We start from the raw sequence: 26,280 nt of genomic DNA on the forward strand, positions 1-26,280 counted from the left end.
GATTTTTAAAGAAGCCTACAGTAATCTCTTTGTAAGAGAAATCTTAGCTGCTCTATTCACCCTCCAAATGCTCACCCGATGTGATGAGTTCTTTCTGATAAGTGAGTGGGGCAGGTACCGGGTAACAACCCAAGGGCCTGAGGAAGGCAGAGAAGGGGAACCTTTCCCCCTCCAGCTGGGAGAATCAGGGATGACAGAGGGTGCTGATCCCATTCGCCTGCCCAGTAATAGGGACTTATGTGTGTACAAAGGCTTGAGCAACCTCCTTATTCCCAAGGACAGTGTTTCCAAGTGTCACAGTCCATGGTCTTAGAGGGGCCTCTGTAAAGTTAGCAAATGCATATAGAATGTGGATGCTCTGGGAGGCGAGTCCTCTCCTCCACTGAAGGTGCTCACCTGCAGGCATGTATGGGGAGATCCTTCGTGTAATAGGTATCTTCCTCATCTTCTTCGAAGTTCAACTCGGCCAACAACTGGCTAGTCTTGGCCACGCTGTCATCCACAGCCCCGTTCTGCAGGATGCCCTCAGGTCCACCGACCTATGGCAGAAGGCAGCGTCACCATGAAAGACTGCAGCTTCCGGGCCTCAGCCCAGGTACGTGGCTTCTCCCCATATGAGCAGTCATGGCAACCTTCCCGTGAAGCACTGGCCTGCTCTCTACTGTGCAACAGTTCAGCATCTTCTGATTTGACTTTTCATACTCTCCTCTTCCCTATCAAACCTACCTGGCCAAAAACAGGGCACAGGTGGCTGAGGTCATCCGCCCTGCCACCTGCACACCCAGGCCCAACCCCATCTAGCCACAGCGCCATGACTACAAGCAGGAAGCTGAGGGCCACAAGAAGCAAGATGACTTTTTACAAACCAGGTATGGTCCCCCCCTGCGGACAGCTGCACAAGGGTCCTCCTCCTTTAAAGCCTAAGCACCAGAAATAAAGGTTGTGACCCCTGCAGATGTGGGAATGCAGTTCTCTCGTTAGTCCACATACTTCCTTCACTGACAGTTCCCCTCTCCAGAAGGCAGCCCTTCTTAATTATGAATTAGAAATTTAATGTTAGGATAATCTTCCAGTTTCAGGACACAATCTTACTAAATGTACCCTTTATATGTTATAATAGCAAAAACATACAAATAGGCAACTTTAAATAACTAAGCGATGAATTTCACAGGCACCTCTGCTGAGCTCACACATCCATTCATGGGTGCACAGACTCAGCTTGTCCGAGGGAAACAGGCGCTCCTAATGCTGCCCCCCCAGGAACTGCCTCCTCAGAAAGCAGCCAGCAGTCCCCATCATGGTCCCCACGGGCCACAGCCCACACAAGGCTGGGTCAAGCAGTGGAAGCATCATGCGATGAAAGACGGGAAGGAGTGACGAGCCCCAGGGCAGGCACCAGGTTTCTCTGAGCTGTGAGACGGGATCAGACACTGGCCTGCCACGCAGAGCTGGGAAACCAAAACCCACACCCACGCCATGCGGGGTTGGCTCAGGCCACTCCCTGTCCACTGCTCCAGTCACCTATACGGGCCTAAGGACAACGGGTCTCCTGAGTGGGGGAGCATCCCAGAAACTCCAAAGGTGCATTCGGGTTGTCAAGGAAGCCAAGAACCCATTACAGGAACACGTGTCTCTGTAATGGTCTCAGCCAGATCAGAACCCCATTTCACTGTGTCTGCCACCACTTTAATATACTATCTTTTTTTCTTAAGATTTTTTTGATGTGGACCATTTTTAAAGTCTTTATTGAATTTGTTACAATATTGCTTCGTTTTATGTTTTGGTTTTTTGGCCACCAGGCATGTGGGATCTTAGCTCCCCAACAAGGGATCGAGCCCACACCCTCTGCAATGAAGGCGAAGTCTTAACCACTGGACCACCAGGGAAGTCCCAACATTTTTTCAGAAGGCAACAATCAGGTTAAATGCAAGAAGACTGTATGCTTTGTTTGGGGGAAATTTTTTTTTTTTTTTCAAAAATGAAAAATCAGTGTCAACTTTTGGATTTTAATGTAATGAAGATAGTATTATTAACATCATCACAAGCACCTCTTTGTAAATCCCTGATCCTCTTTTTAAAAAAATTGTAAGTGGTTCCGTGGTGTTAAGTACATTCACATGGTTGCGCAACCACTACCACCATCCATCTCCAGAACTTTCTCATCTTCTCAAACTGAAACTATCCATTCCCCCTCCCTCAGCCCCTGGTAACCTCCATTCTACTTTCTGTTTCTATGAATTTGACTACGTAGGGACCTCACATAAGTGGAATCATACGGTATTTGCCCTTTTGTGACTGACTTATTTCACTTAGCATAATGTGCTCAAGGTTCATCTGTGTCCTGTGTCAGAATTTCCTCCCTTTTTAAGGCTGAATAATATTCCATTGTATGGACACACAACATTTTGTTTATCCATTCATCAGTCAGTGGATACTTGGGTTGCTTCCACCTTCTGGCTGCTGTGAATGATGTTGCTATGAACATGGAGAACGAGTATCTCTTCAAGTCCCTGTTTTCAATTCTTTGGGGTATATACCCAGAAGTGAAGTTGCTGAATCATATAATTATTCTATGTATAACTTTTTGAGGAACTGCCATACTGTTTTCCACAGCAGCTACACTATTTTATATTCCCACCCACCAGTAGTGCACAAGGGTCCTAATTTCTCCACATCCTTGCCAACACTTGTGATTTTTCTGTTGGTTGTTGACAGTAGCCATCCTAATGGGTGTGAGGTGGTATCTCATTGTGGTTTTGATTGGCATAACCTGGATTATAATGATGCTAAATATCTTTTCCTATGCCTGTTGGCCATTTGTATATCTTCTTTGGAGAAAGGTCCAAAAAAAAGGAACTCTCCTTTGCTGTTGGTGGGAATGTAAATTGGTGCAGCCACTATGGAGAAAAGTATGGAGGTTCCTCAAGAAACTAAAAATAGAACTACCATATGACCCAGCAATCCCACTCCTGGGCATATATCCGGAGAAAACTCTAATTCGAAATGTACATGCACCCCAATGTTCACAGCAACACTATTTACAACAGCCAAGACATGGAAGGAGCCTAAATGTCCATCGACAGAGGAATGGATAAGAAGATGTGGTACATATACATAAAATGGAATATGACTCAGCCATAAAAAAGAATGAAATAATGTCATTTGCAGCAACATGGATGGACATATCATATTATCATATTAAGTGAAGTCACTTATCATATTAAGTGAAGTCAGACAGAGAAAGACAAATATCATATGATATCACTTGCATGTGAAATCTAAAGAAATGAAACAAATGAACTTATTTACAAAACAGAAATGGACTCACAACCATAGAAAACAAACTTATGGTTACCAAAGGGGCTGATGGGGGGGGTGTTAATTAGGAGTTTGAAATTGACATATACACCCTGCTACTATAAAATAGATAAACAACAGGGACCTACAGTATAGGGTACTACATTCAATATCTTGTAATAACCTATAATGGAAAAGAATCTGAAAAAGAATATATATATATAACTGAATCATTTTGCTGTATACCTGAAACTAACACAATATTGTAAATTAACTATACTTCAATTTAAAAAATGGTTGGGGGACTTCCCTCGTGGTCCAGTGGTTAAGACTCCACGATCCCAATGCAGGGGGCCCAGGTTCGATCCCTGGTCAGGGAACTAAGATCCCATATACCACAACTAAGACGGCACGCCTTAGAGAAGCCCGTGCGTCGCAACGAAGACCCAGCGCAGCCAAAATAAATAAATAAATAGGTAAATAAATAAATTTTAAAAATAAAATTAAAAATGGTTAATTAAAAAAAAAAAGAAAAAAGAGAATGCTTGCCAACTCCTAGTCTAGAAGAACTCCTAAAATGTCTCACCAGGTTGTATAAACTTTTATGTGTAAAGAAATATCCTTAGTGATATGTGAATCTTTACTTTCCTGAAACATCAAAATTAGTATGTGGAGTAATACAGACACCTGCGTGACACCAGGTGCCTTCATTCCACCCACTCCTGCTTCATCCAGGCCTCAGATCCCACACTTCATCTCCCCTCACAGAGGGAAGAGTGAACCAGCAGAGGGCACATCAGGAATGTGTGAGGCTCTTAACAGAGCCTGACCAACCATGTGACGACCCTTTCTCTGCATCACTCATACCCCTTCAGGCTTAATAAGGAGCAGGAAACCTAAGTCCACTCTAGGATCTGCTCTAGGAACACTCAAGAGACAATACAATACCGACACGACACAAGGTCAGATGGATTCTCCCTCACCCCCACTGAAGGCAGGGAGACTAGAGAGAGGAGTCCAGATTCCCCAGTAGGCCTTGTAGCTGTGTGGCTGGGAGGCGTGGGTGTGTCCCTCCTCACAAGTATTTATGCACACCTACACACCACATGCACTTGTCCAACCCCTGCCCAGCCCCACTCCTGCCCAGCTGTGACCTGACCACAACACAGACTTCTATAACTCGCTTGTTAGTTTCTCCCTCTACTTTCTGGAAAGTTTTAAGATAAACATTAACTTCAAAAATACATTTGACCTTAATAACTATAATTAAATGAGTTAAAGCACTGAAGAGTGCCTGGCACAGAGAAGCCCCACAATCTAAGCCAGGCGACATAATGGAAGAAGGGAGGGGAGTGTCCTTGTCTGGCACAGGACTGAGGTTATCAACCCATCACCTCCAGCCAGGACCCCTGGGTCCTGCTGGGCTCAAGAAGGGAAAGTCCTCCCTGCACCCCAAGCCCATCCCCAGGCACCATGTCACTGGGTCTAGAAAGCGAAGGAAACAGTTCCCTCTCCACCCCTGCTCTGGACACTCATTATCGAAGTCCATCTATGAGCTGCTGAGCTGATCAAGGCCTTGCAGAGGTTTTCTGCCCAGAGAGTTTCTTACGACCCACTGCAGAACTCAGTGCACCTCAGAGCAGCAGGAAGAGAGGTCACTTCATTCCCAGAAAGGAAAAGCATATCAATTCAAAAATTACCACTAACTGTGCTGGTAAGAACTTTTAGACCATAAATTTTTACCCCAAACCTCATAAGCGTCATACCACTCAGCATGAAATGGACATTTCTGTCCATCAATCCCCGACTATGCCAATGTCCCAGGGCCTTTGCACTATCTCCCTGGCTTCTACGCAGATGGCTCCTGGTCCTTCAGTCTCGGTCCACAGGGCACCTCCTAGGGAGGCCTCCCCTGACCCCATCTGAGGGGCGCCAGTGGGGCCAGCTCTGCCGGTCCTGCTCCCTGCTGTGACCCCCGCACCTAGAACTGAGCCCACACCCCAGGAGGCTCTCACAGTGTTAGCTAAACGAATGTATCTTCTCATCCAAAATATAAGGGTTGAGATGTAAAATGACTCATCATTTATTCTTTTCTTCCACAACTTAAATAAAAAAGAGCGAGTGGGAAATCGCCTTTCCCTCAGGTGACCTGACGCAGAGAGGAACTACCAGGTCTCTGAGCCCTGCCTCAGGAAAAGGCTAACAGAAGATCCACTCTCCCTCAGCTTTTGAAAAAGTTTCAAAAGTTACAGAGAATGAATGACCCACACACCCACCATCTGGATCCACCAGCCACTCACATTTTGCCACACTTGCTCTCTCCCTCTCTTGCTCTGCACACGTATGCACACATGCGTTCACACACACACATACTTTTCTGTTCCTGATCCATTTCAGAATCATAGGTCCCAGGACAAGGGCTTTCTCCACACAACCACAATATAAACATCACACTCAGGAATAACACTGATATAATACTGATATCTAATACACATAGACACATTTTCCCAATGTCCCAATAATGTCCTTTACAGTTTTTTAAATCCAAGATCCAGTTAACAATTACACATTATTTGTGATGTAATCTCTTAGCCTTCTTTAATCCATTAGTTTTAACCACAAGAAATTGTTGAGATTTGACCATTTTTGACCTACAATGAAGGGAAGTTCACATGGTCCCAACCCAACACAGCAGTCCCTGAGCTTTGGGTTAAAGGAGTTCTACCTGCCTCCCTCTTTTCAGTAGACCCTTGTTTTGATCAAATGCCAAGTCCACCCCTGCAGTTCATTTCAAAGCTCAAGACTATCCTTGACCTGTCTGGGGTGTCTGCAGCTCACCTTGTGCTGCCCCTGCCTGCCCAGCTCTGGGGTCAGGCACTCTCAGAGGAGCTCACAGACTGAGATGGAATCCACCCACACCTGCGGGGAGAAGCCAGGCTGTGAGGAGAGGTTCAGTCCAGAAGGCAGGACACCTCACAGGACAATGACCTGGACCGGATCCTGGCTCAGTGGCATGAAAAGAAGAAAAGGGAGGGACTGCCCAGAAGAGCAGGGCTGGAGACATGACAATCAATCACATTAATACTAGACCTCACAGGGATCCGAACCAGGTAAATAATCTGACTGTGGATCCCCCATGTATTCAATATTAGATGATCCTGAAAAACTATTGTTGGTGCTGTTCGTCTGACCACAGCAGTATGGCTATGAAGGAAAGATGTCCTTTTCGTGTTTTTAGAAATGCATTCTAAATAGCATAGGTCTAAATGGTTGAGTATCACTAACTCATATGGCTCAACCTCAGAAGAGTGAAATGACAAGTTGGATTTGCTTTAAAACACTTCAGCAAAAAAAAAAAGAAAAAAGAGAGCAAAGAAAATCTTCCCAATCATCAAATCAAGAAGACAGATGGGCAGGATTTGCTTTATCTACTTATACATGAGAGAATTCCTAATAAACATTTTTACACAATACAGGTGGACAAGGTGGCTGCCTGGAATGTGCGTTAGCTCTGCAGAGCCATGCACCTGAAAGGAGTGACAGAAGACGAGCACAGCTTGTACCAAATGGCTTCTGTCCCGGGATGAGGCAAGCAACCCCTCCAGGTTCACTGGCAGCCCTGGCAGCTGAGCTATGCGAGGAGCTAGAGCAGATAGGAAGGTGCTATCCTCAGTCATGACAAAGGGCTACTCACAGCTCAGCAGGCAGCCTAAATCAACTGTACTGTCTAGAAGCCGTCTTGGCAACAGTCCGCAGGGATCCTGAGAAGCCTGGCTCAGCTGTCCAACTTGCAAGCTGCTAGTGGACCAACACACATAAAAAGGCACAAGGACCCTATTCCAGCCATGGGATCCCAGGACCCAGCATTCCTGTTGTTTATCAGAGGAAGTAGGATTTTACCCTCAAGGAAAGCTCTTCCGGCAAGAAGAGTTCAAAGCCCCCCAAGACTGGGGCCCCATAAGACTTGGAAAAGGGAGCACCGGAGACCCGGTCCGACTCACTGTCCCCTCTGCACCTCCCAGGCCACACTGTGCTCTGGGTCCCACTGAACACAATGGTCATCTTGGCCCTTCTCTGTGAGCTGGACTGTCCTATACCACCGAAAGACCACCCCTACCATGCTAACCACCACAACTGCCCCTCAGTTGAGAGCCACTGCCCACAATCTGCCCCTCCAGCCCCTGCACACAGTGCTCTGGTGGGGCCTCTCCCTCCTGCAAGGCCTCTCACCCAGGTCTCAGGGCAGCACCTCCAAAGGTCTGTTGACCCCTACTCACACCTTCCATCCAAGGGGAGCCCTGCCTCAGCCCAGGGGGATCCCGGGCCCTGATGAAAACCATCAGACAAGAACTCACACCTGCTCTAGAGGAGTTATGAGGACTCGGGGACAACAGGTGCTCAGCACAGTGACAAGCATGTGCCCGAGGAGGAGTGGCCACTGTGGCCACCTGGTACTGTGGTAGTTCACACATGCGCTCACCTGAAGGCACACATCTGACCCCAGCGCTCTCTGCCTGAGCTCCCCTTCTAGCCTCAGCCAAACTCTGCCAGGTCTCCCCGCCACCTAAGGGCCCTTCCTCTCAAGGGAGGTCATGGCACCCCTCAGCAGCAACACAAGGCTCCAGGATCCAGCTCGAGCCCCTCGTCGTGGACAACAGCCCTTTCCCTCCATGCCAAGCCCTGTGCCCAAGTTGTTCAGGGTGCACTTCCTGAACAACTCAAGGACCACCACTCACAAAGGCTTTTTTCCCTTTCCCTCCTCTGGGCCCTCACTGTCCCCAGGGTCAACTGCAGACTGGGCAGCACCTGCCATTTCTAACAAAGAAGCTACAGTTGGCAAAGAGCTCACTTTGACTCCCAGTGGGAGTCAGCCCTCCCCAAGCACAGCAAGACAGGGAAACAGAAGTACTGAGAGGACGGGAGTCGAGAACCAAGCTGAGGAGGTCAGCCTGAGACTCTGTGCAGAGGGAACAAAACAAAACGTGAACAGACACGAGGGCTCCAGGCTCACATGAGCAGTGTGGCCAGGTCTCAGCTCCTACCTCTGAACTCCAGCACAGAACCTACCTAGCACACGAGGCACCACATCTCCCCAGTGTGTGACCTGGCGTAGGAAGCGCGGGGTCACCCGATCTCCCTACCTTAGAGCTTTAACAAGAAACTACCAAGATTAGAAGGAGCAAAAATAGAAGAGGAAAGGAAAGGTGGCATGAAAGAGAACTCAGAACAGTGAGTGACTGTTGTAATGGCTACACAGCCCAGTAAATTTACTAAAAACAAACAAACAAAAAAAAACACATAACACTGAATTGAACACTTAAAAACAAGAGGACTCGGGAACTGCCTGGAGGTCTAGTGGTTAGGACTCCGCGCTTCCAATGCCAGAGGCCTGGGTTCAATCCCTGGTCGGGGAACTAAGATCCTGCAAGCCACTTGGCAAAGCCAAAAAGTATGGCTTACCTGCTTATATCCATGACCCAGATCAAGGTGTGTGAAATTGTAAAAATTATAAAAAACAAACAAACAAGAGGACTCTGGTATATGACCATACCTCAGTAAAGCTATTATTTATTTATTTTATTATTATTATTTTTTTTTTGGCTGTGTTGGGTCTTCATTGCTCCGCGCGGGCTTTCTCTAGTTGCGGTGACCGGGGGCTACTCTTCATTGCGGTGCACGGGCTTCTCACTGCGGTGGCTTCTCTCGTTGCGGAGCACGGGCTCTAGGCACGCGGGCTCAGTAGTTGTGGCGCACGGGCTTAGTTGCTTCGCGGCATGTGGGATCATCCCGGACCAGGGCTCGAACCCATGTCCCCTGCATTGGCAGGTGGATTCTTAACCACTGCACCACCAGGGAAGCCCAGTAAAGCTATTAGAAAGATGCCTCTCTTTTTTGGTTGTGGGAGCTAGATTGATAGAGAACTTTTGTTCTGCTGTTACTATTGGAATTGTATTAGTGTTAACTTTTCCCCCAATCATGCTGAATCTGGGTAATGAAATTAATTGGGTAAATAGAGTTAGAAGTTATTTCGCTTATTAAGCAGTAACTGACACGTAAGCCCTCCCTTTTGGGGGTTTGGAACCAAACGCCAGAAATCCACTAAGAGAAAAGTACAGGTAGAACACATGCCAGAGCTCCTGCGAGGTTAGCAGCATCTCATCTCCAATTTTCTCAAGGCGTACTTATGTCACAGCTGTACTGAGTGTTCACGGAACAAAAAAAGGCCGACTCAAATTTTAAACTCACCACTTTTAGGAACCCCGGAACTATATGGAATTCACTCCTCATCATAAGCTGAGGGCCAGGAAGCAGAAGATGATCTGTTTACCTGGACAATCAAGGATATGCTGGAACAGCCTTCCTTGACTTCTGAAGGCAGCAGGTTTTGAAGAGTAGGTAGCAGCTCTTTATAATTTTGTAAACTGACACACATCAATGTACGTAAACACCGGTTAATCCATCAATAAAGGTAGCAAACACATCCATCACCCTCAGTCTCCTCGTGCCTTTGCCATCCCTCTGTCCTTTCCTCCCCTCCCCACAACCACTGATCTGCCTTCTGTCACTGTAGGTTACCTAGCACTTTCTAGAGTTTTATATGAACAGAATCAAAGAGTATATACTCTTTTTTAAGTGCATCTTTCACTCACTGTAATTATTTTAAGATGCATCCATGTTGCTGGCTGTATCAATGGTTCATTTCCTTTTTTTTGTTTGGCAGTGTTCCCAACTCTTAAGATTTTCACCATAATTCCAATGTTTGGAGGAAACACGATAGTAGCAACAGTCAAGGGGAAATATTCCAACTAGGCAGACCAGAAGGTCTGTAATACCAGTTATTATGCAAAGGACTTCCAAAATTACCTTTCCCTGCCTTTTGAGGGGTAGGGGAAGGGGCCAGGAAAGGGTCAAATACTCAAAAGAAAACTGTCCCTTTATCTTAAGGACACTTGACAGGGCTTTGATAAATATCAGTTTCAAATCATAAACAAGAAAACAAGTGTTATTGGAACCAACTCAAAGCTCAGCAGGAGTCACCTCTGCCTGCCATTCTCCCACCCTGGCCAAGACACACATGTGTTACCTCAACAAACTTTCAGATAAAACCAACTGTGCAAAACTGGCAGTCAAGACTGGTATCAAAAGTGGCTACACACCGGAAAACAGTCTGGCAGCACCCGAAAAAGCAACGGGCAGTTGTTACCATACCACCCACCAATTTCACTGAAGGCTTACGTCCACACAGAAACCTGTACACAGACGTTCACAGCAGCATTTTCCATAACAGCTAAAAACAAAAGCAACCCAAATGTCCACCGACAGGTAAGTGGATAAATAAAATGTGGTCTGTCTGTGTTGTGGAATATCATTCAGTCATAAAAAGGAATGAAGCAGATACATGCTACAACATGGATGAACCTTGAAAACATGCTCAGTAAAAGAACAAAAGACCACATACTATATGTCTATTTATATGAAATGTCCAGAGTACCTAAATCCAGAGATAGAAAGATTAGTGGCTGCCTGGGGTTAGAGAAGGGAGGACTGACAGGCTAAGGGGTGCAGGGCTTCTTTTTATGGAGATGAAAATGTCCTAAAATCGACTGTGGTGGTGGCTGCACAACTCTGAATGTACTGAAGTCACTGAATTGCACACTTTGAATGGGTGAAGTGTATGGTATGTGAATTCTACCTCGGTAAAGCTGTGAAACAAAAGTGGTTGCCCAGCACTTGACAATCCACAGCCACTCATCCTATAAGATAAAATCAAAAGGCACTCAGAATAGAAGCCCAGGGACTTCTCTGGTGGTGCAGTGGTTAAGAATCCTCCTGCCAGTGCAGGCGACACGGGTTCGAGCCCTGGTCCGGGAAGATCCCACGTGCCGCGGAGCAGCTAAGCCTGTGCGCCACAACTACTGAGCCTGCGCTCTAGAGCCCGTGAGCCACAACTACTGAGCCCATACGCCTAGGGCCCGTGCTCTGATACAAGAGAAGCCACCGCAATGAGTAGCCCCCACTCACCACAACTAGAGAAAGCCCGCACACAGCAACGAAAACCCAACGCAGCCAAAAATAAATAAGTAAATAAATTTATTTATTAAAAAAAAAAAAAAAAAAAAAAAGAACCCAACTAGAACTCAGAGCTGCCCCAGGCTTGCTGTTTTACAGGCTACAGTTTAAACAGGATTTGCAATAAAACGATTACCTCTCACAACCCTGAGCTGCCACGGGTCATGGCACACTGCTCAACCAAGAGATCTTTATCCTCAGCCTTCCGGACACGCTGGACACAAATTACAGACAGCACTATCCGGTCTATCCATTCATACATGAGTCCAGATTTCACGTATGTTTAAAAGTAACAAAAATATAGCTGTTATCCCCATTTTACAGCTGTGGAAACAGGTCTACAGAGTATGAAACTACAGGCGTTATCATGAGCCTCTAGCGGCTCATTCATTTCTCCATGCAAACTCTCCCCTCTCTCCTACCTTCCCCCACCATATGTAAACAAAACCGAAAAAACATACATATGGTGCACACCTGTTCTCCCTGATGCCCCACCCATCAAGCTTCTATTTTTAAGGAATCTGGGGTTAGCATGAGTCAAATGTTTTCTGCTTCTATTAGGGGCTAAAAGAAAGTCCAAGTGGGTGGTCTACCCACGGGAATGACTCATCCAACTAGAATGTAAGCCCCCTCCTCCAGGACAGGGTTTGAGCTCACTCTGGCTGAGGATGGGTTAGCTCCCCGCACCCTGGCAGTGGATCCTCTTGCTAAGGGACACCTATGACAAGGTGAACCCTATAGCTCCTCCCTGGCTGAGAATTCAGGAAAATAAACCTGAGGGAGGTGCCAGGCACAGGAATGGAATCTGAGATCCACAGGAAGATGGCTACATTCCTGGGGAGCCCAGCCCAAGGCCACTGCGAGCCCCTTCTCCCACCCCGGGGGCAGGGACCCAGGTCCAGGAAGTGTATGCCCAACACACTCTCGTAACACAAACCCAAATTTATAATAACTGAGCAGCCTTCCCTAAATGTTCACATCATTAAGAACAAAACTTTCTGACGTGGCAGAACCATTTATATGAAACCCACTACCACTGCCCCATTGGAGGAACAAACTCAAAACCAACTTTTCCAAGGCAGGGCTGTGGAGTTACGTAACAGGTCGATTTCAGCAACAGGCAATGCAAGAAGGAAAAACAAAACGCAAACTGCTTCATGAATAATCTTAAAAGCCAGCGAGTGTGGGGTTCTCGATTGGATGCAAAAATTCCGTTTCTGCTGGGGAAGCCTCGACCCTCCTCTCGCCAGCATCCCAGGGCCCGGTGAAATTTGAACCCGCCGCACAGTGGGCATGAATGGGGGCGGGGGTGCCCTGATGGCTGCGACCACAGGTAAGGGAGTGGGGCAGGGCGGTCGCATCAGCCAGAGGGGGAACCGGAGCAGATCACCCCGGAGCTGGTTTGAGCAGGGCACTGACCCAGCAGGAGAAGAACTCGGGGACAAGTCGCCCCCGACCTGGCCAGAGACGGACCTAGGGCCGCTCACCTCGGACAGGCCCGGAAGAGGACTTGGGACAGATCACCTAAGACCCGGCCTGAGCTAAGTCCTGAGATCACTCGTACGCAACCAGAGCGGAACTTGAAGGAGATCTACCCGGGTCCGGCTGGAGAGCGGAAACTGGGGCAGGTTACTCCGGGCACGTCCTGAGCGGGAGATCCCCGGCCAGGTTACTCCGGACCCGGCCGGACTGTGGGACCCGAGCAGATCAGCCCGGGCCCGGCTGGAGGGGAAACCGGGGCAGGTCCCCGACCGCCGAGGCCCGGCCCCGGCTTCCGGCGTCGCCATGTGCCGCTCACCTGCGCGTCGAGCTGTCCGGCCGCCGCGCCCGGGCCCGCGCAGACCGGGGCCCCAGCGCCGCCACCTCCGGGGCCGCCGGGGGGCGTCTGCGTCTGGCTGGGGAGAGTGAAGTCGGTAAACTCGAACTCGGAGCCCTGGGTGTCGGCGCCGAGCAGCTCGGCCTCCTCGGTGTCCAGGAAGGTGAGCGTCTGCGAGCTGGGCCCGTACGCCTCCACGCTCATGGTGCCGCCGCGTAGAGCTCTCAGGCCGGCTCCGCACTGCACTCGAGCCCGCCGCCGCGCTGAGGCCTAGGCCGCAAGCCTCGGGCTGCCGCCGCCGCCGCTGCGCCCCTGCCCGTGGACCGGATCAAAACGCCCGCCGCAGAGCGAGCAGGGTCGAGAGTCACGCGCGCCAAACCGCCGCCGCTGCCGCCGAGCCTCTCAGCTTCGCCGCTTCCTTCGGAGCCGCCCGCCCTCGCAGCCCTCGGCAGGAACCGCCGCCACCGCTGCCGTCGCCGTCGTGCGCGTGCGCGAGCCCGACGCCGGCGCAGGTGCGCGTGCGCGAGCCCGACGCCGGCGCAGGCGCGCGCACTCCTTGAGGACGCCTCCAACCGCGCCCGGACTCCCGGAGCCTAGCGGGCCGACGGGACGCGCAGCGTGCACGCGTGGGGGGCGGGGCTTCCAACCGCCGTCTCGGCAGACGCTCCAGTACGTGGTCCCGCCCCAACCGCTGCTCTGTGGCGCTGGGGCAGCGGTTGGTTGCGGACGTGGTCGTCTGTGTCGTTAGAGGCGGCGACAGTGTCTTGGGTTAACTGAGCGCCAACTGAATGCCTTACATAGGTGGAACACCCAGCTGGGGAGGCTTGGCGAGGACGGTGCGGTGCGTCCCCATCTCTCGAAGAAGCTCCCTGGGCCTGTTAACCCATCTTTAAAATGGGGGCGCCTGGCACAAAGTAGCTGCTTAGTGTGCATTGGTTGAATAAATGAATGGGGACAGTCCTTACCACAGAGCCTAGCACGCGGAAATAGTGATTGCTGCTGCTCTGGACAATAATATTATTCAGAGGCAGTATATAACAAAGCGATTGGGAGTACTTGCTCTCAGTTGACATCCAGACCTGACCACCTACTGGCTGTGTGGCTTTGTACAAGTGATTTCACCTCTCTGAGCCTAGGGTTTCCTCATCTGGGAAAGGGAAATAATAGCCATTAAGATGGAATGAGGAATAAATGAGCTACTATTTACTCCCTTAAGAAGTATTTATAAAGGAAAGTTCCATGTGGACGGGCTGACCATGTGATCATGGTCTTCCCCATGGGGAGAATAATGCCAACACACAGGAGGTGCTCAGTAAAAGTTCAGTTACTAGTTTATGAGCATTAATCTCCTAACTCCTAGTCTCAGTTTCCTTTTTTGTAAAGTGTCTTCGAGAACCTGCCACTTCCCAGGATTCTGGGACTAAATACTTGAAGTCAGCTCACAGGACTCCTGGTTTGCATGGCTACACTAAAAGTTCCTGATGCTGCATGGTTCCTCATTTTCCAGTATTCCTGTCACGACATGATAAGAGTTTCCTTTTTCCTTCTTCACATCTTTTTTGGCTTCCTGTGCACTAAAATGTGGGAATATAAAAAATGAATAATTAGGTCCCCCTCTCCAGGGAGACAGTTTAAGGGAGAATCCCAACAAGCCAACAGATGCTTTCAATAAAATGCGAAGTCCTCTATGGAAAATATCCAGTTGAATTGGTAGAAGCATTTAAGACCAATGTGGTAAAACTTATCAGTTTTATTTATTTATTTATTTTTATTAATTAATTTTATTTATTTATTTTTGGCTGTGTTGGGTCTTTGTTGCTGTGCACGGGCTTTCTCTTGCTGCAGTGAGCGGGGGCTACTCTTGGTTGCAGTGCACGGGCTTCTCATTGCAGTGGCTTCTCTTGTTGCGGAGCACAGGCTCTAGGCTCACGGGCTTCAGTAGTTGTGGCACTCTGGCTCAGTAGTTGTGGCACTCTGGCTCAGTAGTTGTGGCTCTCGGGGTCTAGAGCTCAGGCTCAGTAGCTGTGGTGCACGGGCTTAGTTGCTCCGTGTCATGTGAGATCTTCCCAGAGCAGGGCTCGAACCCATGTCCCCTGCATTGGCAGGCAGATTCTTAACCACTGCGCCACCAGGGAAGTCCCCCTTATCAGAGTTTTAAATGCATGCCCTGCCCTGCATTTGACCTAGCAATTCCACTTCTAAGGATCTCCTCTTATGTCCTACATACACTCACATTTGCAAAACGTTTTAGTGTATTTGATGATATGCTAAAACATATCTATTTAACACAAAAGAAGTCGGTAATGGAGGAATTGAAAAGAAAAAAAGACATGACGTATAGAAAGCAAATAGCAAATGGCAGAAATAAGTCTGTATGTGTAATTACACTAAAGGTAAATGGATTAAACTCTCCACTTAAAAGACAGAGATTGTCAGAACTGATTTTTTTTTTTTTAAATCATTGTTCAACTATGCTGTCTACAAAAGACTCACTTTAGATTCAAAGACAAAATTGAAAGTAAATGGAGAGAAAAAGACACTCCATGCAAATAGTAACCAAAAGAGAGCTGGACTGGCTATACTAATCTCAGATGTTAAGACAAAAATTGTTACTTGAGACAAAGAACATTATATAGTGATAAAAGTTTCAGTCTATCAGGAAGAAATAACAATTATACACATGAAAGCACCTAACAGTAGAGACCCAAAATACATGAAGCAAAATGTGATAAATTGAAAGGAGAAATAAACAATTCAACAGTAACTATGGTTTACTCTTGAGGAAAGGAGTCTAAGGCCTAGGGAGATGAAAATGTAGAGTGGATTTGTCATTTAAGACCTACTTACCCATCCTGGGAGGTCCCAAGGATACAACTTTCACCATGATTGTGAGAAATAAATTTGTGAGGGGAACCCCAGCATCCTGGAGGAGCTCTATGATCTCTCTTCTCTGTAGCTCAGAACTTATAGCAGTAACTGCTGCCACTGAATTGAGAAACCTAAATGCAATGAGAGTAATTGAATCCCGGGTTGGCACAAGCCAAGTGGTGGCACTCAAACACCAAAGGCAAGGTGGGTGTCATTACCATAATGGACATCAGAGTCAAAGCAGCAATCAGGAAAAAAAAAAAAGCAGCAATCAGAATAGTCTGACTCACAGAGACCTATGGCATTGGCTAGCTGATCATGGTGTTCCTAGAAGTGAAATAGATGGGAAGCCTACTAAGTTCTTATTTGATCTGTTTAAGCAGAAAAGTTCTAGGTCAAGTGAACAAAAGTCTAACTTGAATCATAAAAATAGAGAGTCGCGGCCCCTCAGTCAATCCTCAGACTTGATCCAGTTCACAGACCCAGAACATCTTTAATGAAGATGAGGCTGAGTGCCCTTGAGGAAGGACCCTGGTACACTACCAAAAATTTGTATGTTAACATTTCTCCCAGTCTTCTCCAATGAAACCTATGGCCCTTTACCAGGGTGACTGTGCACTGGGGAAAAGGAAATAATTAGGCCTTTCAGGAATTACTGGACACTGGCTCTGAACCAACACTAATTCTGGGAGACCCAAAACATCACTGTGGTCCATCAATCAGAATAGGGGCTTATGGGGACTTCCCTGGTGGTCCAGTGGTTAAGAATCCACCTTCCAATGCAGGGGACGTGGGTTCCATCCCTGGTCAGGGAACTAAGATCCCACATGCCGCAGGGCAACTAAGCCCACGCACCACAACTATTGAGCACGCATGCAAGCCACAACTAGAGAGAAGCCCAGAGCGCCTCAACGAAAGATCCTGCATGCCACAACTTAGACCCGACACAGCCAAAAAATAAATAACTAAATATAAAAAAAATAATAACTTAAAACTTAAAAAAAAAAGAATAGGGGCTTATGGAAGTCAAGTTATCAATGGAGTTTTAGCTGGTCCATTTCACAATGGGTCCAGTGGATCCCTGAACCCATCCTGTGGTATTTCCCCAGTTCTGGAATACATAATTGGAATAGATACACTTAACAGCTGGCAGAGTCCTCACATTCATTCCCTGACGTATGGAGTGAGGGCTATTATGGTGGGAAAGGTCAAGTGAAAGCCACTAGAACTGTCTCTATCTAAGAAAGTGGTAAACCAAAAATAATACTGCGTTCCTGGAGGGACGGAAGAGATTAGTGCCAACATCAAGGACTTGAAAGATGCGATTGAATGCACATCCCCATTCAACTCTGCTATTTGGCCTGTACTGAGGACAGATGGAGCTTGGAGAATGACACTGGGTTATCACAAGCTTAAGCAGGTGGTTGACTCCAGTTGCAGCTGCCCTGCCAGATGTGGTTTCATTCCTTGAGCAAATAAACACATTCTTGGTACCTGGTATGCAGCTATATAGGTGGAAAATGCCTTTTTCTCCATCCTTGTCCAAGACCAGAAGTAGTTTGCTTTCAGCTGAAGAGGCCAGCAATACACCTTCACTGGCCTACCTCAGGGGTACATCAACTCTCCAGCCCTATGTCATAATTTAGTTCGCAGGAATCTTGATCACCTTTCCCTTTCACAAGATGTCACACTGGTCCATTATAATGATGACATTATGCTGATTGGACCCAGTGAACAAGAAGTAGCAACCATTCTGGACTTACTGGTAAGATATTTGCATGTCAGAGGGTAGGAAATAAATCCAACAAAAATTCAGGGGCCTTCTAGCTCAGTGTAATTTTTAGGGGTCCAGAGGTGTGGGGAGTGTCGAGGTATCCCTTCTGAGGTGGCTAAGTTGTTGCATCTGGCCCCATCTGTCACCAAGAAAGGGACACAAAGCCTAGTGGGCCTCTTTGGATTGTGGAGGCAACATGTTCCTCATTTGGGTGTGTTACTCTGGCCCACTTACCAAGTGACCTGAAAAACTGCTGGTGTTGAGTGAGACCCAGAACAAGAGAAGGCTCTGCAACATGTCCAGGCTGCTGTGCAAACTGTTCTGCCACTTGGACTGTAAGACCCAGCAGATCCAATGGTGCCAGTGGCAGATAGTGATGCTCTTTGGAGCCTTTGGCAGCCCATGTAGGTGAAATGCAGCACAAGCCCTTAGGATTTTGGAGCAAAGCCCTGCCATCCTCTGCAGGTAAATACTTTCCTTTTGGGAAACAGCTTTACGCCTGCTACCGGGCCTTAGTAGAGACTGAACCCTTCACCATGAGCCACCAAGTTACTATGGGATCTGAGCTGCCATCATGAACTGAGCACTGTCTGATCCATCATCCCATAAAACGGGATGTGCACAGCAGCCCATCATCAAATGGAAGGAGTATGTATATAAGATCAAGGCTGGGCTTCCCTGGTGACGCAGTGGTTAAGAATTCGGCTGACAATGCAGGGGACACGGGTTCGAGCCCTGGTCCGGGAAGATCCCACATGCATGGAGCAACTAAGCCCGTGCGCCACAACTACTGAGCCTGCAAGCCACAACTACTGAAGCCCACGCACCTAGAGCTCTGCAACAAGAGAAGCCACCACAATGAGAAACCCGCACACCGGAACGAAGAGTAGCCCCCACTCACCGCAACTAGAGAAAGCCCATGCGCAGCAACGAAAACCCAATGCAGCCAAAAATTAATCAATTAATTAATTTAAAAAATATATATATATCAGGCCCAAACAGACCCTGAAGGCAGAAGTAAGTTACCTGAAAAAATGGGCCAAATGCCCATGGTCCCCACTTCGGTTACACTGCCTTCTCTCTCCCAGCCTGCACCTATGGCCTTATGCAGAGTTTCCTATGATCAGTTGACAGAGGAAGAGAAATCTTGGGCCTGGATTACAGATGGTGCTGTGCAATATGCAGGCACCACCAAAAGTGGACAGCTGTAAAACTACAGCCCCTCTGTGACAGCCCTGAAGGACAGCCATGAAGGGAAGTCCTCCCAGTGGGCAGAATTTCAACCAGTGCACTTAGCTGTTCATTTTGCTTGGAGGGAGAAATGGCCAAATGTATGATTATGCACCGATTCATAGGCTGCAGCCAGTGGTTTGTTTGGATGGTCAGGGACTTGGAAAGAACATGATTGGAAAATTGGGAACAAGAAAGTCTGGGGAAGACTATGTAGATAGACGTCCTTGAATGGCAGGGGGAGGAATGTGAAGATATTTGTGTCCCATGTGAATGCTCACCAAAGGGTGAACTCAACAGAGGAGTATTTTAATAATCGAATGGACAAGATGACCCATTCTGTGAACACCAGTCAGCTTCTTTCCCCGGCCACTCCTGTCACCACCCAATGGACCATGCATGAACAAGTGGCCATGGTGGCAGGAATGGAAGTTATGCATGGGCTCAGCCACCTGGACTTCCATTCACTAAGGCCAGTCCAGCTATGGCCACTGCCGAGTGCCCAATCTGCCGACAACAGAGACCAACACTGAGCCCCCAGTACGGCACCATTCCCTGGCCAGCTACCCAATGGCAGGTTGATCACTTTGGACCACTTCCATCATGGAAGAAGCAGCATTTTGTTTACTGGAATAGACACTTACTCTGGATGTGCCTTCTCTGCATGTAATGCTTCTACCAAAGCTACCATCTGTGGGCTTACAGAATGCCTTGTCCACCATCATGGTGCTCCACACAGCATTCTTTTGATCAAGAAACTCACTGCACAGCAAATGAAGTGCGGTGATGAATTCACTGGTCTTACCATGTTCCCCATCATCCTGAAGCAGCTAGTTTGACAGAGCAATAGAATGGCCATTTGAAGACTCAGTTACAGCGCCAGCAAGATGGCAGTACCTTGCAGGGCTGAGGCAGCCTCTCCAGGAGGCTGCATGTGGTCTGAATCTGATAGCCAGGATTCACGGATCCAGGAATCAAGGTGTGGATGTGGGAGTGGCACCTTTCACTATTACCACTAGCGACCCCTTAGCAAAACTTTTGCTTCCTGTCCCCGTGACCTTATGCTCTACTGGCCTAGAGGTCTTCATTTCAAGGGGAGGAATGATTAGACCAGGAGAAACAAGAATGATTTCATTGAACTGGAAGTTAAGACAGCCACCTGGCCACTTTGGGTTCCTCATGCCTCTGAATCAACAGGCAAGGAAGGGGGTTACTGTGCTGGCTGAGGTGATGGATCGTGACGTCCAAGGGGGAAATTAGCCTTCTACTCCACAATGGAGGTAAGGAAGAGCATGTCTGGACCACAGGAGATCCCTGAAGGCATATCTTAGTATTACCATGGTCCTGTGATGAAGGTCAATGGAAAACTACAACAACTCAGTTCAGTTCGGACTGCTAATGGCCCAGACCCTTCAGGAATGAAGTTTTGGGTCACCCTATGAGGTAAAGGATGATGACCACTCAGGTGCTTGCTGAAGGCAAAGGGAATATGGAACAGGTAGTAGAAGAAAGTAGTTAATACCAGCTATGACCACATGACCAGTTACAGAAGTGAGGACTGAAATTGTCATGAGTATTTCTTTTTTTTGTTATGTATGTGTGTGTAATATCTATATATTCTTCCTTCTCTTATCCTCTTATCATGGAACGTGAGACATATTGACTTTATAGTACAGTATTTAAGTATTGTTAGCTTTACATTGTAGTATTTAACTTAAAGGTTATCAAGAACAAAAGTAAACATCGCCCAAGGACTTTGCATTCTCCTCTAGAGAAAGGGTTAGTGCATTTTCATTGTATACAGGAAAGTTGTATTGTGTTAGGCAAAATTATGACCTGGTTATAATTTTGCCTAACACAATAAGTAACTGCATGACACTTTATTTGAAAATTAAGTATGGTTTAAGGAGATGCGTATGATTGCCAAGTTGACAAGGGGTGGACTTATGATGGTTAATTTTGGGTGTCAACTTCACTAGGCCATGGTATCCAGATATTTGGTTAAATATTATTCTAGATCTCTAGGTATTTTTTAGATGAAATTAACATTGAAATGAGCCAGGCCAAGAAGGACAAATACTGTATGATTCCATTCCTACGAGGTACTGAGAGTAGGCAAATTCATAAAGATAGGACGTGGAATGGTGCTTGACAGGATATGGGGGAGGGGGAATTGCAACAGGTATGGGGTTTCTTTGGGGGATGATGGAAATGTTCTGGAATGAGATAATGGTGATAACATTGTGAATATACTAAAAAATCAATGAATTGTCTTTTTTTTTCTTTGGCGGCACCACTCGGCTTGTGGGATCTTAGTTCCCTGACCAGGGATTGAACTTGCACCCTTGGCAGTGAAACCGTGGAGTCCTAACCACTGGACCGTGAGGGAATTCCTGAATTGTCTACTTTAAAATTATGAATTTTATGTTATGGGATTTTATCTCAATTTAAAAGTCGCTCCCTCATAAAAATTTTGGAAGTTTAAAATATGTCCTCAAATCCTTTGACACTTTTTTCAATTGCCCTCCCTTTGAGTGTAACTGGACTTAGTGACTTGCAGCTAATGAATAGAAGGCAAAACAGAAGGTGACAGAAGAAACTGCATGATATTGGAGGAATTGAGGTTTCTGCCTTGCCCTCTCCTGGTCACTCACTCAAGGGGACACAAGCTACCACATCATGAGGACACTCAAGCATTGCTGTGGAGAAGCCTCCAGGGAGAAGAACTAAGACCTCTCACCATCAGCCAGCACCTGCTGACACCCATCTGTGGCAATGGATCCTACAGCCCCAGGAGAGTTTCCTCTGGCTCCAGCTCTAGCCAATATCTTGACCACAAGCTCCTAAGAGACTCTGAGCCAGATCCACCAGGGCAAGCCACTCCCAAATTCCTGACCTACAGAAACTATGAGATAACAAGGTTTATCTTTTTAAACTACTAACTTTGGGTATAACTTGTTACACAGCAATGGATAACTGATACAGACATACAAGATATTTAATTGCAGGTTAGTTGGTAAAAGCAAAAGATTCCAAACAACTTAGGTGTCCATCACTAGTAACAAATGACTTGTCCCACCTCAGATTGGGTTGTCACACCCCTAAGGGCAGGACAGCCTCAGCTGTCATGGACTGGGTGATATCCTGGCTGAGGTGCCTCAGGAGGGAAGCCAGCCCTAGAATGTGGTCTGGAGCAACTGAGCCCCAAGCCCTTCCATTGCACTTTAGTTCTCCAGCAATGCTGGAGACATGGTAGCCAGAATTCCAGACCCATGCCTTATCCCTCCTTTCCCTGTCACCCCAAGATTTTCCTTTCCCTTCCTCTGATGGAACCCTTTTCACAGCCAGCATTTGTAACTGAACAGGACCCTGTGGGGCCATCCCAGGACAGACCCCACCTCCCATGTCTTCTGCCTGCCTCTTGTCTGAAGAAAAAACTTTAGCCTCCTAGGCCTTTCCCAATTTCCAAAGAATAAATTTAATCAGAGAAGTGGGAAAATTCAGCTAGAAAGTAAAACAGTCAAGCAAGACAAAATAATTTCAGTTTAGTCATTAAACAAAGTCAAGGACTTTTAGTTCCTTCTCAAGGGCTGTAGATAATATTCTGAGCCATGTCCTTTGAGTTATTTTGCAGATACTGAAACTCTTACCAGGTAGAAGTTGACTGCATGCTGCCCACAAGCACATAGACCCCCAGATCAGCTGGAACCAGAAGGTTGATGATGTTGACTCCCAATTACCTCACCACCAGCCGATCAGAAGAATGTCCATGAGCTGATCACACACCCCACAACCCCCCTCCCTCACTGTCTTTAAAAATCTTTCCCTGAAAACCATCAGGGAGAGCCTTTTGAGGGAGAGCCTTTTGAGGGAGAGCCTTTTGAGGGAGAGCCTCTAGCTGCCTGTACTCCTTGCTTGGTGCCCTGCAATAAACGCTGCACTTTCCTTCACCACAACCTGGTGTCAGTAGATTGGCTTTACTACGAGTGGGCAAGTGGACCCAAGTTTGGTTTGGTAACACATTGATCATAATTTCGATTAAATTATTGTCGGTGTGATTCTTTGTCTAATGTACATTATTTTTTTGGAGAGGATGCTGCAGGTGTCCCACCCAGATCTCCTTTACTGGCTGGCGCACCCCTACCCCAGCTGCTGTAAATATTGTCTGCTAACAGCTCACAGCCACCCATTGTGAATTGCCCTCACCCAAACTGCCTCACCAGGGAGGTTATGCCCCCCAAAACACACATCCCCTAGGGAAGCCCACATCAAGGACCAACTGGCATGGGGAACCAGGGGGGAACCAGACCCCTTGCATCAAAATAGGACCAACTTGGTGCTTGTCACACTCCAGGGTCCCCCCTAGATCAGTGGAGGCTTGGCACCAGTTGAGCCCACTTCCTTGCCTGCTCCTTCCCTAAATTGTCCTGCATCCTTCACTCCCTCACAAGTTTCCCCCAAACTCATACAACCTTGAATCTCCATCTCAGGCTCAGCTTCTAGAGAACCCAACCCAAGTTGGGGCAGAAATCAGTTCTCTGAAGGCAGGAACTGTGTCAGTCTCATTCACTGCTGTATGCCCAGGGCCGAACACAAGGCTTAGCACACAGTAGGTGCTCAGTAAATGTTTCAGTGGCCAAGTCACAAGCCCGTATTACTGCTTGGGGAGAACATGGAGGAGTCCTATTACCCATGTTTATAGGTTGAAGGGATGACGAAAAGGATCGTCACACTTTTTCAAAATCTTCCATTCTCAGTCATCTCTGGCATGTTTCTCCTGCGAACTCAAGATCCATCAACACCTTCATGTGCTTTGAGCATACAGAGGCCAAGGGCTCCTCAAAAAAGAAGGCACGTTGATCTACTTGTTTCTTTTGTTGCTTGTGCTTTGGGTGTCATTTTCAAGAAACCATTGCTAATCCAAGGTCATGGAGATTAACCGCTTATGTTTTCTTCTAAGAGTAGTATGATTTTAGCTCTTACATTTAGGTCTTTGATCCATTTTGAGTTAATTTTGTGTATGGTGTGAGGTAGGGGTCCAACTTCATTTTTTTGTATGTGGATATCCAGTTTTTCTAGTACCTTTTGCCAAAGAGATTATTCCTTCCCCATTGAATGGTCTTGGCACCTGTTATAAACTGAATGTTTGTGTCCCCCATAAATTCGTATACTGAAGCACTAACCTCCAATGTGATGGTATTAAGAAGTAGGGTCTTTGGGAGGTAATTAGGACTTGATGAGGTCATGAGGGTAGGACCTTAATAATGGGGATTAGTATCCTTATAAGAGGAGACACCAGATCTCTCCCTCCCTCCCTCTCTCTCTGTCTCTCTCTCTGCCAGGTGAGGACACAGCAAGCAGGTGGCCCTCTACAAGCCAGGAAGAGAGCTCTCACCAGGAACTGAATTGGCTAGCATCTTGATTTTGGACTTATAGCCTCAGAACTGTGAGAAATAAATGTCTGTTTAAGCCATCCAGTCGGTGGTATTTTGTTATAGCAGCCCAAACAGACTAAGAAAGCATCCTTGTTAAAAATCAATTGATCATGAATGTAAGGCTTTATTTCTGGATTTCCAGTTCTATCTTATTGATATATTTGTTTATCCTTATGCTAGTACCATGCTGTCATGATTACTATGGCTTTGGAGTAATTTTCAAAATCAGGAAGTGTGGTTTTCAAATTTTGCTCTTCTTTCTCAAGGTTGTTTTTTGGGGGGAGAAATGTCTATTCAAGTCCTTTGCCCTTTGTAAATTGTTATTTATATTTTTTACTATTGAGGTGTAAGAGTTCTTTTTGGATACTGGATACAAGTCCCTTGTCAGGTATATGATTTGCATGTGTTTTCTCCCATTCTGTGGGTTGTCTTTTTCATTTTCTTGATGGTATCATTTGTGGCACAAAAGTTTTAAATTATGATGAAATCTAAATTATCTATTTTTCCTTTTGTTGCTTTTGTGCTTTTTCCATCATAGCTAAGTAACTGTTGCTTATCCTAAGGTCACAGATATTTATTCCTATATATGATAGAGGTCCAACTTTATTCTTTCACATGTAGATATACAATTGTCCCAACACCACTTGTTGAAAAGACTGTTCATTTCCCATTGAATTGTCTTGGCACCCTTGTCAAATGCCTTTTTAGTGTAAGTGTGTGCCATGGGACAAACTTAGGCTAAAAAATTTTTCTATGTTTATCTGAAATTCAAATTTACCTGGGTATCCTGCATTTGTATTTGCTGAATCTGGCAACTCTATACTGGCATCTAGTGGGTAGAGGCCAGGGGTGCTGCTAAACATCCTACAACGCTCAGGACAGCCCGCCATGAAAAATGAAATCTTATCCAAAATGTCTATGGTGCTGAGGTTGAGAAACCCTGGTGTGAAACAAATACAGGGATAGCATCGCTTGGCAACCAGCACCCCAGCAACTCTGAGAGTAGGTGGGATCTGCCCATTTTCTAGGAGTGGAAACTGAGGCTCAGAACAGGTGAAGCAAGCATGGGAGGTCGTGGGCAGAGGGGATTCACCTGGATTCTCTTTAAAAATCGTCCAGGAGAATCTGTCCCAGAGGAGACAAAGAGGCTCTTCAAAGGGGCCTGGGCTACCCCCTATGGATGCAGGCACCACAGATCAATCTCCAAGGATCCCCCCCACACCCCCACCCCTGCCAGACACTTAGCCTGAGAAGATCTTGGGCACGCCCGGGCATTTGCATCTTAACACTACCCTAGGAACTCCACTCAATATTCTGTAATAACCTATATGGGAAAAGAATCTGAAAAATAATGGATATATGTATATGTATAAATGGATCACTTTGCTGTATACCTGAAACTAACACAACATTGTAAATCAACTATACTCTAATATAAAATAAAATTTCAAAAAAACACATACTAACCCAGAGTGCTTCTTTAGGATGTCATATGGAGAGGATGAAAAATAAAATAATGGTTGGTCTAGCCACATTCTCATCACTGGAGGGTCCATGGCCACTTTTTGTTTACTTGGTTAGTAGTCATTTTTAAAAACCTACAAATGGGAAATTCCCTGGCAGTCCAGTGGTTAGGACTCTGTGCTTTCACTGCCAGGGCCAGGTTCAGTTTCTGGTCGGGGAACTAAGATCCCACAAGCCGCACAGTGTAGCCAAAAAAAAGCTTTTTTAAAAAAATTACAAATAAAATAAAATAAAAACCTACCAGTCATTAATATTTGCCCCTCTAG

At 46.8% G+C, this 26,280-nt stretch overlaps 1 protein-coding gene across 2 annotated transcripts in view; it reads right to left on the reverse strand.

Annotated features, from left to right (window-relative positions):
* Window positions 1-13,387, reverse strand: part of UPF1 (UPF1 RNA helicase and ATPase) — a 34,878-nt gene extending 21,491 nt beyond the window's left edge. For both annotated transcript variants that reach the window (XM_036845897.1, XM_036845898.1), the window contains exons 1-2: window positions 13,166-13,387; window positions 397-539 (exon numbers count right to left, since the gene is read on the reverse strand). In XM_036845897.1, coding sequence (XP_036701792.1) covers window positions 397-539; window positions 13,166-13,387 — 365 coding nt within the window. The remainder of the gene's footprint in view (window positions 1-396; window positions 540-13,165) is intronic.
* Between the last annotated feature and the right edge of the window lie 12,893 nt (window positions 13,388-26,280).

The sequence above is a fragment of the Balaenoptera musculus genome, chromosome 3 (assembly GCF_009873245.2).
Source record: "Balaenoptera musculus isolate JJ_BM4_2016_0621 chromosome 3, mBalMus1.pri.v3, whole genome shotgun sequence".
In the NCBI taxonomy this organism is placed as follows: Eukaryota; Metazoa; Chordata; class Mammalia; order Artiodactyla; family Balaenopteridae; genus Balaenoptera; species Balaenoptera musculus.